This window comes from Aotus nancymaae, unplaced genomic scaffold, assembly GCF_030222135.1.
Source record: "Aotus nancymaae isolate 86718 unplaced genomic scaffold, 86718_ANA_hifiasm-v0.15.2.pri h1tg000004l, whole genome shotgun sequence".
NCBI classification, from domain to species: domain Eukaryota; kingdom Metazoa; phylum Chordata; class Mammalia; order Primates; family Aotidae; genus Aotus; species Aotus nancymaae.
In genome coordinates, this window is record NW_026988415.1 from 29,062,462 (window position 1) to 29,078,790 (window position 16,329).

Consider the following 16,329-nt stretch of genomic DNA (forward strand, 5'->3'; position numbering starts at 1 on the left):
GATGAGAATGGTTGGCGTGCTCATTTCCGGGCAGCAGCCGTGTAGCATCACTGGGTCTTTGGAGAAGGGAAGTGGTGTTTGCGCAGAATATTTCAACACCCAGAGCACGTGTGGATGAAGGTACTGATTTAACAGATAGGAATCAGTCAACTATCACTTTTTTCCTGTGGACCAACACGCTCTCTTCAACCAAATCTTAGGCTGCTGCCTTTTATGTGATTTTGTATCTCAGATAAATCAAGTATAACCTCATAACAGCACAGGTGAATATTACCATGGATCATTAAACACCTCTAATGAAATGATGTTCGGGACAATTAGGTGGTTTATGATGCCTGAAAATATTTAGCACCATGCTTGACATGTAATTGGCCAACAAGAAATAGTAATTTCCTTTCCCCTTGTTTTTTGTTTTGTTTTGTTTTGTTTTTCGACATGGAGTTTTGCTGTTGTTGCCCAGGTTGGAGTGCAATGGTGTGGTCTCGGCTCACTGCAGCCTCCACCTCTGGGGTTCAAGCAATTCTCCAGCGTCAGCCTCCCAAGCAGCTGGGATTATAGGCACTCACTATCATGCCTGGCTAGTTTTTGCATTTTTAGTAGAGATGGGGGTTTCACCACGTTGGCCAGGCTGGTCTCGAACTCTTGACCTCAGGTGATACGCCCACCTTGGCCTCCCAAAGTGCTGGGATTATAGGCATGAGCCACCGTGCCTGGCCCTGTTTTTTATATTTCACATTAAGCAGCTGCCCACTGTAGTTAAATTGTTTTTTAAATATAAAGAGATTATTAGCCTTTACACCTGGATCTCTGTAACTGTTAATCATTTATGGTGACTAACCAGTGTGGTCATTGCTTTCCATTAACCATCTTCCTACAGTGCATAGCCTTTCCTAATGTTGGTAGGAAGAGAAAGTGTCTATTTTATTTTGGTACTTCATATTAACATGGGCAAAAAGAACTGAGCAAAATATTTATAGATTTTATATGATTACAATTTTTTTTTTTTATTAATGAGAGGTTCTTACGTTGCCTAGGCTGGCCTCGAATGTGTAGCCTCAACTCAAGTGCCAGGACAACTGGCCTGAGCCACTGTGGCTCCCACAATTTTTTTTCTTTTTTTTGAGACAGGGTCTCACTCTGGTTACCCAGGCTGGCGTGCAGTGGCACAATCTCAGCTCACTGCAACCTCCGACTCCTGAGTAGCTGGCACTACAGGTGTGCACCACCTGGCCCATCTAATTTTTTTGTATTTTTAGTAGAGATGGGATTCTGGTCTCTGCCAGACAGACCAGCCTGGTCTCAAGCTCCTGGACTTAAGCAGTCTACCCTCCTCCCAAAGTGCTGGGATCACAGGCATGAGCCACCACACGTAGCCTACAGGTTTCTTTTTAAACTTACAAGGTTCATGCCAATCTCGAGAAGCTATGGTTGAATTTGTGAGTTAGAAAAAAACCTGTCTCCAATTTTCTGAGTAAGAGTGGCTTTGGGGATTAAGGGATATGAAAACTTGACTGATTTCTCTCTTTACATTTCTTTCTTCTTCCCCAAATGATTTTAAGGTGGGGAAAGGTAAGCAAATGTTAAATATGAATCTGGTTTGTCTAGGTGAGTCCAACAGAACAGAATATTAAGAGAGTTAAGAGTTAGGAAGGCTCCTAAATAATTGTGCCAAGTAGATACAAATTTGGTTACTGGATTTGAAGGCCCAGATTGCCTAACTTGTTAGGATCTGTGATACTGATACAGAATTAGAGCAAAATCACCTAACTTGCTTGAGGATAAAATAATGTTGAGAATGGCGTTGGCATGAATGAGCTGCTGACAAGCTTACTGTTGTTGCATTTTGTCCCCTTTCAGTTGGTTCCTGTATTTTCCCTTTCTTTGAAATGTAGTCATTCTTAACCCAGTAACCTTCCTATAAAATCTGCACAGGTACATAAGCAGTTTCAAATTTTATTTGGATTACTTAAATGTTTTTTATACTGAGGAACTGTGCTTTCCATTTTATATCTAGCATTGAGTCTCAGATCTACTTTTTGGATTTTTTCCTCCCCTTTGATTGCAAAATGAATGGAAATATGCATTTTGTTGGGATTCTTTTTTAGTAGTATACAATGCATTCTCTTTGCTATGAGTAACCCCTGAAGCTGGAGATGGGTCCTAAAAAAAGGATTCTAATTGCAGCTTTGGTTCTGCATCATACCTCCTTCCCCACATCAGCTGGTGCAGAATTGAAAAGTTCAAACCTGACTGCTATTTGAAAAAGGGACTTTGCACATTTGTTTTTGTTAACTTTGCTACCAATACATGCAGATAGCCTGTATTGTATTGTAGTGTTTGTTAAAAATTTTAAAGGTAGAAAGAGGCAATTAGCATAAAATGTTCAAATGAATGGTTTGTGGTGCCTTTGGTTACACATATGTTGTTTTGGGAGGTCAGCTTGTTGTCTCTGTTGGAAGGTTTTAAACAGATTATCCCATGAAAGAGATTGGGAATAGTGTTTATTAAGTGTACAAAAGAAGAAAGTTATTAAACCTGACCATTCTGAGTCTTGCCTTAAATTTTTTCAGGTATGATTAACAGTGTCAATATTTGAGGCACTCAGCCATGTGGCAGGATGAAAAACTTAATGTAAAACAAATCCACCAAGTGGAGAAATTTAATGTGGTTCTACTTTGAAGCAGAAATGGACTTGGGGGAAAATATTAAGCAAATGTAAGGACATTGCTCCTAGGTGAACAATCCAAGTAATGTGGTAATTAGTGCAGATTGTACTCCCCCATACTGAGGCTTCAAGTACCATGTCTTAAAGGATGAATGGGATACATGTGTCATAAGGACTTCATTTAGCCCCATCCACCCAACCAAACAAGTACCAAGAGGTGATCACTGTTTTTTTGTTTGTTTGTTTGTTTGAGACAGGGTCTCACTGTGTTGCCCAGGCTGGAGTACAATGGCATGATCTTGGCTAACTGCAACCTCTGCCTCCCAGGTTCAAGCGATCCTCCTGTCTCAGTCTCCCTAGTAGCTAGGATTACAGGCATGCACCACCATTCCTGGCTAATTTTTGTATTTTTAGTAGATGGGGTTTCACCATGTTGTCCAGGCGGGTCTCAAACTCCTGACCTCAGGTGATCCACCCACCTCAGCCTCCCAAAGTGTTGGGATTACAGGTGTGAGCCACTGCGCCCGCCCAGGTGATTGTTTTTACAAAGTCATTGTCCTTGCCTCTTTAAAATGAGATGAGTTGCTCCTCAGAAAAAAAGCAGTTTTGTTTACTCAAAATGATTGAGGATACCTGTACTCCCAAACTTTACACAGGACTTAAAATGCCATCTAATAATTTGGTAGTTTGTATTTGAGCTAGGGCTTTTAAAGAGGTGGAATGTCACGATCAACAAGTTAGATCTTGGTCTCTGAGGGTGCTGATAAATACCCAAGTTAGTTCATTCCCCCCTCCACTGCCCCCCTCATAACTTCATTCCCTTGATTGACTATAATGCATACTGAGGTAACTTTGTTTTACTTAATACTTTTATATTCTGTTAAAAGGTTTAAAAAGCATCACCACCTTAGGACTGAAAAGAAAAAAAAGGTTCTCTCCAACAGTATGTCTTGGCTTTTCCACTCCCAGAATGAGTATTTTTGCTTTTACCTTAATGTTTAAGGGGGCGAAATAAGCACATATGAGATCCCAATAAGAAACCAATACAAAAAGTTTCTATTGAGCTAAAATAAAATTATACCTTGACTATGAAATTTTAAGGTTATTTTTATTTACAACTTTTGAAAAATGTACATTTTTTTTTACATGGGTTACTTGTGCAAATTTAGATTTAGAAGTGATAAATGCATAAAAGGTGACAATAGAACATTAGACAAAACATTTAAAAACCTTGTCCCATACTGCTACTTAAAGGTACTATATATCTAAAAGTATAAATATCCAAAAAAAGATTGCAGATGTTGGCTTTAAGGTTCTCAGATGCTGAAAGGGAAGAAATTAAAGCATGCAGCAATAACTCAGGATTTGAGTGGAAAATAGTTTGCCACAGATAAGCTATTCTCCCTTCCTTGAATTCGTTAAGACTATAAAATAAAGATGGAGAATTGAGTTTATTCATCTAGGGCAGCAATGATCCTTTAAAAAGATGAAAGGATCTCCAACTTTCCCTAGCTCAAAAACTGATGGTTGTTTCCATTCTGCTCCCACACCTCTTTTAAAAAGCAAAAACCTAGAAGACCAATATTCTGAAACTTAGCAAGGGTGTGCCCAGTCAGTAGCTTGCAAAGAGAAGATTTGTCAGTTACTACGATTGCTGTACTCCTTTAGTTGAGTCCTTCAACATTCTCCTTCTTGCCAGTACATACTATCTAGTAATTCATATGAGTGAGATTTTAGTAACAATAGGATTTTTAGCTCCCATTCTTCTCAAAATTGTTTACATGGATTTGTTTCTATTCTCTGTAGACCACATTCCAAACACGTTCACTTCTAAATCCAACAGAAGTGAAGGACCAGCCAGGATGAAACACTTCAGCAATAATTTTGTTAAAAATAACATCCTGGTCATCAAGCTATGCATATGCACCTCTTGTATAACAATTTACCTTAAATCTTAAAGTACAATAATAAAAATAACTGCCTGAAAACTGGAAATGAAATACAACAGAAAAACTTAAGCATTAGTAATTTTTTGCAAGTAACCCAGGTACAGTACATTTGATTTCAAAGAAGGTGTTTTCTGATGTTTAAGGAGAAGGTAGAAGGGGTAGGAAAACTTGGCGAGGGAAGATGGAAACAGCACAACAGCTATTTTGCTTTTAATAAAGTAAATGTAATGACAAGAGTAGGGAGGTGACAAACACGTCAATATATATTTTTCTTATGGCCAGCTTCTTCTTTAACTGTATCCGGGGTCAACAATCGCGCCAGCTTTGTTCTACTATTGCAGAAACACGCTTTTCATATTCCCGCTTGTTCTCCTGGTACAGCTGAGCGGCCTGGCTGTTTGCTGGACTATTGGGATTGGGTTCATCCAATAGAGACTAGAAAGATAATTTTTTAAATGTCAGGTCTTTAATGCAAAACAAACAGCTACTTTATAAAGTAGTGACACTCAACTGAATTGTCCTAAGTACAGCTACATTTCTTCAGCACATAAACCCAGAGTTATATGAATCTGTTAGTAGCTAGGAAAATATATGTGGTTTGGGTCTTTTTTTTTTTTTTTTTTTAAAGACAGAGTCTTGCTCTGTTGCCCAGGCTGGAGTGCAATGGCACCATCTCGGCTCGCTGCAACCTCAGCCTCCCAGGTTCAAGCAATTCTCTGCCTCCACCTCCCGAGTAGCTGGGATTACAGGCACCTGCCACCACACCTGGCTACTTTTTGTATTTTAAGTAGTCATGGGGTTTCACCATCTTGGCCAGGCTGGTCTTGAACTCCTGACCTCATGATTCACCTGCCTCAGCCTCCCAGAGTGCTGGGATTACAGGCGTGAGCCACCACGCCCGGCCCCAGCTTGGGTCTTAATGGTCTACTTTTCATCTATAAAACAAACAAGCTTTGACCAAAAATAAAATGGTCTATTAGATTATGACTTTCAAAAACAATTCAATTGCTAATATAAACATATTAAAAGTTATAGGTTCATCACATTAAGGAAAAATTCACCTGTATGGATGTTAGAATCGAAGACACATCATAGGTTGGACTCCAACGGTTCTGAAGTATATCCAGACATATACTACCATCTGCATAGACTATGAACAAAGAAGTAGGTACATTAAACCTAACAAGACCACTAAGGTTTTAACATTATAGACAAAACAAAAATAGTCAAGAATACTTCACTTCTGAAGTTTAAAGATTCCTAGATTGCTTCCCAGTTAACTGCCTAAAAAGATGAGTCATAACCATTACTAGTGAAATAATTGGGATGATCAGAGAATGTCAGATGTGACCAGTAAAAAACTGGAAGATACTTAGTGTTCATTCTTCGGAAAAGGCTGCCCTATTATCCAGGAAATCAGAAACATTTTTGAACAGGGTCCTAGCTCTCCACAGACATATGGGAAATTCATTCCACCAAATTTGTAGGCTGTATCCCCTAACTGAAATAACAAAAGATGGCTCAGAGTTCACAAGATTTCAGTTTGGCAAAAATAAAAATATCTGATACCCTGAAAAATACTTCATTAACCTAAATAAAAGGCAAGCTGTTCTAGGCTTACCACTATTTTAAAAAGTGCAAAGTGGTAAGTTAGAATCACGTGTGGTGCTTTTCTGATAATGTATGCCTGGCCCTCAACAACAGAATCTGATATTCAGTAGGTCTGGAGTGGGGCCAAGTCATCTGTATTTTGAAAATGTTCCACAGTAATTCTGATATGCATCCAATGAAACTGACTTTTCTAAATGCTAGTGAAAATAATTACAACACAAGACTATCCCAATGTGGCCTAGCATTAAAAGGAGACCTCAAGAGCATCCTTCGTTGTTTAATAAGTAAATGAAAAAGATCATCAAAGTCAGGAGGCTCCTAGACTCCAAGCAAAGGGAAAATACCTCCACTGCTTCAGTTCTAGGACAAGACAGTCACAGACAACCAAGAACAAGTTCGGCTTTCAGGAAGCAGCAAGCTGCCTAAACAAATACTCAGGCACCACAAAATACACAGGAAATGTGGAATACTCAATAATAAACACTGTAGTAGTTTAAAACTGTACTAAAAGTGATACTTGCCATTTGGATGGAACATCTTAGAGACAAATCTAACTGTAGGTGGCTTATTTGGATATTCTTCAGTGAATTCTATTGTAAGTTTAAATGTTCCTGTAGTTAGAAAAGAAAGATTTAAGAAAACGTGTTTATCACTTTGTTCAGTAGTACTTTGTTTTTAATGCTATGTGGGTTTTTCCAAGTATTAAATAATGCAAAGAATAATGTACAGGGTAGACAGAACAGGTCAGGTAAGAAATACATCTCTAGGAACTGCTCTACAAACTACTCAAACGTGATTTGTTTTTTGTTTTGCCACTATTTTCTCCCAAACTTGAAGACAACCATCATAAACTCAAAATTACAGCTTACAAGATAACTTTAGCCACTGTACATTTTGAAAACATCCTTCAAATAAGAAACTGGGCCTAAAATGTGGCCTTCCTCCTTTAGAAGACCAAAAGACCTCAGAGGCCTATTTTAGTCAGCTGCCATCTTAAACTCTCCAGTGATTTTTAAACAGACTAGAAAGAATGAAAGCACAAAGGTTCAAAAACCAATGCCAGAAATACAAATCCATAATCAAGTTATTTTTAAAATAGAGGGGAATAAGTATAAAAGTGTTCACACTGGTTCCTTTTCATGTCACAGTGACTCTGTAATGAAAACTTAATTGAATTTAAGCCAGGAAAAACTTCACAGTCCCTCTCAGAAACCCTAAGAATGGCTTATAATGTATTTCACTATAAAATCAACTCAATGATTCACACGTATGGAGGGAGTTAATGGCAGAAATAATTTTAAAATCACATTTGGTTTAGATTGCATTCACATCTCCAGCAAATTTCTAATGATGTTTGATCTTTCTAATGATGTTTGATGACGCTACTATCGAAATGAAATTATTTTTCTTAAATGTGTGTCAATCTAAGGTAGCAAGAGGCCCTAAAGCATAGTAGGTTATAAACTTACTTACATGGCATGTACGAACTGGATCTCACTCAATAATTGTAAGATGTAATCTCAGGAGATTATGCCCTTTAAAATATTATTTTCAATTGTTTGTTGAATAAATTCAAGAAAACAATTGAGCGAGGTTTTTTTCTGACTGAAATCTCTTCAAGTAAACTTAAGACAATCAGTTATTATCTGGTATAAGGTGATGCATGTTGCACTATATTACTCTGGTCCATTTAACAAATTATTCTAAAACAATAGACCATACTTCAGCGTATTTCTTGCTGGTTCCTTCAGTTAGCAATTTATTTCCCTTTTGTTCCCATTAAAAGGTTTATCACTGCTTAAGAAAAAGAGAGCCTATAATCATTCTACGACTAGATCTGTGACAAAACTATATTAAAAAGTTTGTTTTGGCCAGGTACGGTGCCTCACACCTGTAATCCCAGCACTTTGGGAGCCTGAGGTGGGCGGATTGTCTGAGGTCAGGAGTTCAAGACCAGCTTGGCTAACATGGTGAAACCCCACCTCTACTAAAAATACAAGAAATTAGCCGGGCTTGGTGGTGAGCACCTGTAACCCCAGCTACTCAGGAGGCTGAGGCAGGAGAATCACTTGAACCCAGGAGGTGGAGGCTGCAGTGAGCTGAGATTGTACCCCTGCACTCCAGCCTGGGTGAGAGAGTGAGACTCCATCTCAAAAAAAAAAAAAGTTTGTTTTTAGCAAGCTCATCAGAAACAATTTGCTAACAAAGCTGCCCTTGTATAAACATGTGTCTGTTTCATAGTAATATAAAATGCAACATATGGAGACATTATATTCCTCAAACTATTGTTACTCCATATTTTCTTTTCAAAGCCAGCCCTGAAGAAACTATGTATTATAACTTAGGAAAGAAAGTAAAATCTTATGGAACGGACAAACATATGTCCATTAGAAGTATGGAAGTATGGCCAGGGACAGTGGCTCATGCCTGTAATTCCAGCACTTTGGGAGGCCTAGGCGGGCAGATCACCTGAGGTCGGGAGTTCAAGACCAGCCTGACCAACATGGAGAAACCCCATCTCTACTAAAAATACAAAATTAGCTGGGCATGGGGGCACACGCCTGTGATCCCAGCTACTTGGGATGCTAAAACAGGAGAATTGCTTGAACCTGGGAGGCAGAGGTTGCAGTGAGCCGAGATCGCACCACTACACTCCAGCCTGGGCAACAAGAGTGAAACTCTGTCTTAAAAAAAAAAAAAAGTATGGAAGTATGTTCATCAGAACAGACTTCACCTTTATCACCACCTGGTCATAAATTTTCCTCTTTTTGAGGAAGAAAGCACAGTCTTTCCTTTTCAGTATTAATTGACATTATAATAGGCAAGAAAAAGCAATGTGTTAAGAGTTGAAAATTTTGAGTGTCCTTATGTATTATGATCTCAAGTGTAAACACGCTTGGATCAATGTTGCAATCTGACTAAATTCTGGGTAAGAGACACTGCTCCAAAACTGGGCAGATGTAATAGCACATGGAGATCCCAGCTACCTTAAAACCATCACTAAATATGATATCTAAAGGTAGTAAAGCAAGACATAGGGAAGCCATAGGCAAAAACAGTAAACTATACTGGTTAAGAGCATGAGCCCTGCAGTCAGACAGTTCTGGGCCAGAGTCCTTGCTTTGCTACTTGCTAGCTGTGAGACTCTAGGGAAGGTGTTCTGCTTGACTAAATCTTAAATTCCTCATTTGTAAAATGAGATTAATAATAGTACCCACCACACAGCATTGCTGTGAGGTTTACATGAGGGAGATGTGCATAGTGCCACAAAGTAAGTGCTCCAAAACCATGAGCAAATATTTTTACTATAATAATTCTGAAGTTTCACATCTCTAGACTCAGCTGAAGGAGGCAAAATCCCAAAATCAGAACTTCACTATCAGTAAGAAATATACAATCAAGGCATTCAGATATTAAATAGTATTTTCTGGTCTACATCACACACTTAGAGTTCAATGCAAGTTGAGTACCTATGTTGGTGGCTCACAAGTTCCTTAACTTGAGCTTTCTTCATAACACTTGCCCAGAAGTTCAAGAAGGTAACTACCTAGCTACCAAAGAAGTTAATCGCAAGTATTTTAAAGAAGTTCATTTAATAGCTTGAGAACAGTTAAGCCATCTATTTATGTCTACTTGAATATAAATGAAGACTTAACCCAAATCTTATTCAAGGTACACATTAAAAAAGAGGGTACTTCACACTTTTAGCCACATTAATCAGAACCTGTTTAGTATAACCTTCAATGTAATTTCTGAGTTCTAAAACAAATGTTAAGGGAATTTAAAATCCCAGAATTCGTACTATGCAGCCCTACAGCTTACTCAGAATATTTAGAAGTCTAGGCTTTAAAATAACTGAAAATTTAAGCCTCACCATTGTTGTACATAATGTATACTAATTTTCTTCATCTTCCTGAGGAGGCTAAAACATTGTAAGGAAAGTATCAATTAACCCATCTATACAGTGAGACCATGGAACTGATATAAATGTGTTAAGTGACTGGTGTATAGCAGTAAGGATATGGTTGAACTAGAGGGGTATATGTTCTGCCTAAAGACATTCACAAAGTCAAGTTTTGGAAAACACTGTGTTGGCCAAGGAAAACACACTTGAAAGTGTTTTCTGCCATTTGGCCACCAGTTTGTGACCCCTGAGAAGAAAGCAAAATACATATACTTCAGAAGTATTTCTGATGACTGAAAATCGATTTTTAAGGTAATAATCCAAAACTCTTCATCATAGGATTTATTTACCTTAAAAACACTCTTAGTGGACTTCAGAGATTCATTTTGAAAAAGATTTTATGACTCTAACATTTCTAAAAATTAAAAAAAATAAAATAAAGGCCAGGCGTGGTGGCTCACGCCTGTAATCCTAGCACTTTGCGAGGCCAAAGCAGGTGGATCACCTGAGGTTGGGAGTTCAAGACTAGCCTGGCCAATATGGAGAAACCCCATCTCTACTAAAAATACAAAAATTAGCTGGGCGTGGTGGTGCTTGTCTGTAATCCCAGCTACTCAGGAGGCTGATGCAGGAGAATCACTTGAAACCAGGAGGCGGAGGTTGCAGTGAGCTGAAATCGTGCCATTGCACTCCAGCCTGGGCAACGAGAGTGAAACTCCAACTCAAAAACAAAAAAAAGATTTATATACCAATTCTAAAGAACACATTTATTATGAAAAGCAAATACCAATACCTTACCACATCTATTAACAATTTTTAGATTATGTGATGAAGATTATATTCCATAACCTTTGTATTTAGCATGTATACCAAGATACTCTGATGAGAAAGCATTTCTCCCCAAGGTTTTGGTAGTGTAAGCTCTTGAGACTATATTCCTCTTACTTCAAGTGTGTGAAGTTAAACCAATATACCCTTAAGTGTTGCTTTTCTTAAGATTTAATCACTCTAACTAGGGCCTGGCTGTTCCAGAAACTTCCATAACGAATGGTTTACAACAAAGAAGCAAAGGTAGTTTTGGGGCTCTTAATTTACATAATACATTGGAAACAGCAAAACCAACTATGCCACTTATCCCTAATCAGTCTTTTCTCTAACTGTAAATTCCCCAACTGTAAATAAAGGGTACTCAAAAAAATGGTTAAGGCCGGGCACAGCAGCTCATGCCTGTAATCCCAGCACTTTGGGAGGCCAAGGCGGGCAGATCACCTAAGGTCAGGAGTTTGAGACCAACATGGCCAATATAGTGAAACCTCCTATTAAAAATACAAAAATTACTTGGGTGTGGTGTCCGGTGACTGTAATCTCAGCTACTTGGGAGGCTGAGGCAGGAGAATTGCTTGAACCTGGGAGGCAGAGGTTGCAGTGAGCCAAGATCGTGCCATTGCACTCTAGCCTGGGTTAGAAGAGCAAAACTCCATCTCAAAAAAAAAAAGGTTTAAAAAATATTTTTTGGGAGCCACAGTGTTCGAAACACCTGAGGAAGCATCCATGGGTAGCAGACTGTTCAACAGAACAAATCAGCCAGCCTGAGTCAGTAATGCTAGGATGGAGATACACATCATCAAAAATAGAGTCAATAATGTCAAAGCCAACAGTCCTGGCAGATAATGGATTCAGTAAGTACCTTTTCAATTCATACCACTTAAGAGAAGCACCCTTGAAATATCTAGGTAGCCAACCCCCAACAGAGTGATGTACTATTAATAAAGCTGTGCCCAGCATAAAACAGAGTAAAACGAGGAAAAAAGCAGCTACTGAAAACAAAGCCGAGGCCGGGAACGGTGGCTCACGCCTGTAATCCCAGCACTTCGGGAAGCCCAGGCAGGCAGATCATGAGGTCAGGAGTTCGAGACCAGCCTGAACAACATGGTAAAACCCCGTCTCTACTAAAAATACAAAAATTAGCCAGGTGTTGTGGCATGTGCCTGTAATCCCAGCTACTCAGGCTGAGGCAGGAGAATCGCTTCAACCCAGGAGGCAGGGGTTGCAGTGAGCTGAGATCGCGCCCCTGCACTCCAGCCTGGGTGATAGAATAAGACTTGTCTCAAAAGAAAGAAAACAAGAAAACAAAGCCTTCTAGAGCTAAAGCAAATACACAGTTAATCTGTACATTTAAAGCTCAGGTATAAAGAACTAGTGCCAATCTGGTAGAGGAAAATTAGGTCTAGCTATAGTTTTCTTGCTACAGATCAGTTCAAATTATTAACTGATCCAAAGTAGTATGCCCTTACAATCACTGTCTCCTGCTGTCATTTCTTTTCATTGCATCCCTGGAGATGCAATGAAAGCAGGAAAAGGCAGAGAGGAAGCTGAAAATATTCAGGTGATTGTCCATAGTTTCCTGGGGAAATCTAAGTATTTGAGATGAATTATAGACTTAGTTGATATTGACTTACCTTACAACATTTTGCAGGCTGGTGGCATCAAAATGCAATCCGTCTCAGCAACATAAGTATGTATTAAGTAGTTTGCAGAAATGTTTTTGTTCCCATCTTCAAACTGAAGTGTGAGTGTGTGTGTGTGTGTGTGTGCACGTGTAAATGCTATGTGATCAAAGGAAGATAAATCATTGAGGAAAAAACAGAAAGACCCTTTTCCTTTTTTTAAAACACCTCAAATATTAAAGAATTTCATGAGTTCCAATACTTTAATCATCATTTAAATGTATTAAACTTTGAAAAAATAACCACACACACACACACACCATACACGCACACCTGAGTATAGAACAATCAATGTCATTTTCCTGGTTGTGATAGGGTATAGTCATTCAAGATGTTACCAAATGGGAGGGTTTGGGGAAAGGACTGAGTTAAGTGTATAAAGGGGGTCTCTATTATTTTTTGCAACTGCATATGAAACTATAATTATCTAAACCCATAAAGTTTTTAAAAAGCAATTTACATATGTGTTTTTAAAAGTCAAACCTAAATCAATTATAAATTATGTAGCTACTGGTATATGCAGTATCTTCAAGTAGGCTGGACACTGATCAAAAGGGTACATTAAGGCAAACTTCAATTGTGAAGCTGCTTTGAAATTACTGACCATAATGTCTTGATGAAAGCACACAGTGCAAATTCATTTAAAAACAAGAAAGAATGGCCAGGCGCGGTGGCGCACCTCTGTAATCCCAGCACTTTGGGAGGCCGAGGCGGGCAGATCATAAGGTCAGCATGACCAACATGGTGAAACCATGTCTCTACTAAAAGTACAAAAATTAGCTGGGCGTGGTGGTGCGGGCCTGTAATCTCAGCTACTCAGGAGCCTGAGGCAGGAGAATTGCTTGAACCCGGGAGGCGGAGGTTGCAGTGAGCGGAGATTGTGCTACTGCACTCCAGCCTGGGCAACAGAGCAAGACTCTATCTCAAAAAAAAAAAAAAAAAGAAGAAGACAAATAAGAAAGAATACTGTATTCAACTGAGGCATATAAGACCATCTTAGAGCAGTGAGACTGATAGGCATTCAATGTCAGATTGTAGAAACCAGACAGTTGTATGTAAGGGATTCAACATCCAACACACACCTATCAAGCCCCTGCTGAACACAATTCCTGCCCATGGGGTAGAATTCTGAACCAGACGGTCTCTGGGGTCTCTGCTGACTGTCAGCAACTGGTTGGGTTTATACTAATTCAGTGATGGAGGGCTGAATTTAGCAGAATCACAGCCTAAGCTTCAAAAATCCTTAATACCAGTGCTATGATTGCTCCTTTCAAAATGTGACTGCCTTACCCAGACTATTTTAAAAAGAAAGCAAGAAGAAAGGTGCAGTTCTAGTCAAGCATACGATATCCAGAACAACCAGCCACACACTGCACTCCACTCAAGCCTTTAGCAGACAGAGGCTAGGCAGAGGCAGGTTCCTAAGTAGGAGACACTTCCAGGATGGCTGGGAACCCTTTCCCCAGGTGATCAGGCTCCTGAAAGGTGGGTAAAGAAACTCTCTCTTACCATCCTCAAATGGGGTCCCTTCAGGCCTGCAACACAGAGAAAAATGGTCAGTTCCCGCTTAAGGGGCCCCCTTCTCCCTGCTTCATCTGAGATGGCTATCCCAAGCCCTGCCATCTCCAGCACTGCTGCCTGGGTCGGAAGCCACTACAAATAGATGTCCTGGGTTCAGAGACACAGTGCAGGCCGCCGAGCCTAACCGCCACCACTCCCCGCCCCGCCCCCCTAAAACCCCAAGCGGTTCCCCCTGCCAGCGGGAACTGAGCTAATCGAGGCACAGGCTCCGGGGAGGCGCCTAGGCCCAGCCAGACCCAAACATTCTCTCCGACCCCCTTGGCCTCCGCAGGGGGCCGGCCTCGGAGAGCAGACCAAGGCGGCTCACGTCCCCAGGTCTCTCGCTACCGCCACGAACGCAGACTCACCCGAAAATGACCGCGTTCCACACCATTATGTTGTTCTCGGACGGAGCCCCGCTGACTCCGGCTGGAGGATCCTCCTGCAACCTTACGGAAGACAGACAGGGGTCCCCCTAGGCCGGCACTGGCGCCCGCTCCCGGCTGCTCCCCAGCCCTCCGCGCCTCGGGACCCGCCCTGTGCCCCGGCTCGCAGCCCCCGGCCTCGGCCGTCCCCTCAGTTTACCTCTTGAAGTCCCGCATGAGGCGCCGGCGAGCCGGGGTGGACATATCGCGAACGGGGTCAGGGGTGGGGCATACACTGGGGTCTCGGGTTCCCGCGGCGGGCGAGGAGGCCGAGGAGGCAGAAGAAGCTGGAGAAGGGGAGGCGGAAGCACCCAAAGGTACCGCGCTACCTCTCCGAAGTCTAGGGTCGGTCTGGCGCCGGCTAAGCACCACCCCAGTGTAGACGGGGGATGAACCAACCTGAAAGCAGAGAGAGGGGGGTGGAACGTCGAGCGCCGGACAGGCCGTACCAAGACGGGGCGGGGGGGTGCTCGAGGAAAGTTGCTTATGTCATTAAAGCCCCGCGGGAGGCCCGGGGCGGGGCCGCGAGGGCAGAGGCGCTGGGTACGCGGGAGCCCCAGGCGCTCAAGGACCTCGTGGTGGAACGGGGTCCATCCCCACCTGCCAATTCTAAGGCAAACTTTGGGAAGTTTTTGGCTTTTAAAATTTTTCTTTCTCTATTCTTTTTGTTGTTGTTGTTGTTTTGTGACCAGATCATTCATGAAAGTGCGCACCATGCCCCAGGAGGAGGAGAAGAGAAGTTTGGAAGTCCCAAACCAGAGGACAGAGGAGTGGGCGGAGGCAAAACCGGTTCTCAAAAAGCGGCAACTCTAGGGTGCCCAAGCCCTGCGGACATCGGAGACTGAGGGCGGAGGTGGGGAGGGGGGGTGATTGGTTAAAATCATGGAAAATCAAAAGAATAAATCGGCCTTGACTCTGATGAGGGGGTGCTGTGGGACTAAATGCAGGCTTGGGCGTTCAACCCTAAAGCCAATGATGACCCCAGAGAGGAATGAAATGGGAGCTTAAGGCAGGCAGAGTAGTTTTTTTTTTTTTTTTTTTTTTTTTTGCTTTGGGCACTCACAATTTGGCTCTGGAACCACATTTTTCCCTTGGTAGTTCAACAAGCCAAGCGGCTATTATATGTTCAGAAGAATCCAAGTTATGAGACTATCCGACTGCAGGGACAGTTGGTCTGAAGTCAAAGGAACAGTAAGATGCACTTAGAAGAGCTGCAGGTGGCAGGAAGAGTCGCAGTAGGTGGACCTGCAAAAGCAATAACAGTTTTAAAGGAGAATTTTTAAAGGTCAACCCAAAATAACTTAGAAGATAGGCATAATACACATTTAAAAATTATTGAAAATAGGAAGGTACGCTTGGGTTAAGCCATCAGGAGTTTCAAATGCCAAGCTAATGGATTCCTTGGAAGTCCATTGAGCAGGGAAGTGACATCATTAGAGCTGTGCTTATCAGAAATTGATCTCAAGAGAGCAGGCAGGAGACTCTTGCAGTATTCTAGGTGCGAGATACTGAACCAGACAGTGACAATAAAGGTGAGTAGGATATGAATGAATGGGGAGGACCTGGCAACAGGTTGAATATGGAGGCGAGAGAGAGGAAGGAGTCAACAGTGGCTGAAACTCTAAACCCCAAGATAACTGGGGATCTGAAGGTGCCATTAGCAGAATTACAGAATAGAGAGGGAGGGACAAGTTTGGGAGAGGAAATT

At 41.3% G+C, this 16,329-nt stretch overlaps 1 protein-coding gene across 1 annotated transcript; it reads right to left on the reverse strand.

The window, feature by feature from the left end:
- Positions 1-3,754: 3,754 nt before the first annotated feature.
- On the reverse strand, positions 3,755-15,005 carry UBE2A (ubiquitin conjugating enzyme E2 A). The gene is made up of 6 exons (XM_021676451.2): positions 14,782-15,005; positions 14,565-14,645; positions 14,146-14,171; positions 6,747-6,836; positions 5,676-5,764; positions 3,755-5,049 (listed from the first exon to the last, which is right to left on the reverse strand). Exons 1-6 carry the CDS (start codon positions 14,823-14,825, stop codon positions 4,921-4,923), a joined length of 459 nt encoding a protein of 152 aa, XP_021532126.1. The 5' UTR covers positions 14,826-15,005; the 3' UTR covers positions 3,755-4,920.
- Between the last annotated feature and the right edge of the window lie 1,324 nt (positions 15,006-16,329).

Coding starts and splice junctions, on each gene's coding strand:
- UBE2A (XM_021676451.2), bottom strand. CDS start 14,825: ATGTCCACCCCGGCTCGCCGGCGCCTCATGCGGGACTTCAAGAG. Junction 14,646..14,781: donor CTCATGCGGGACTTCAAGAG/GTAAACTGAGGG, acceptor GTCTTCCGTAAG/GTTGCAGGAGGATCCTCCAG. Junction 14,172..14,564: donor TGGAACGCGGTCATTTTCGG/GTGAGTCTGCGT, acceptor TCTGTGTTGCAG/GCCTGAAGGGACCCCATTTG.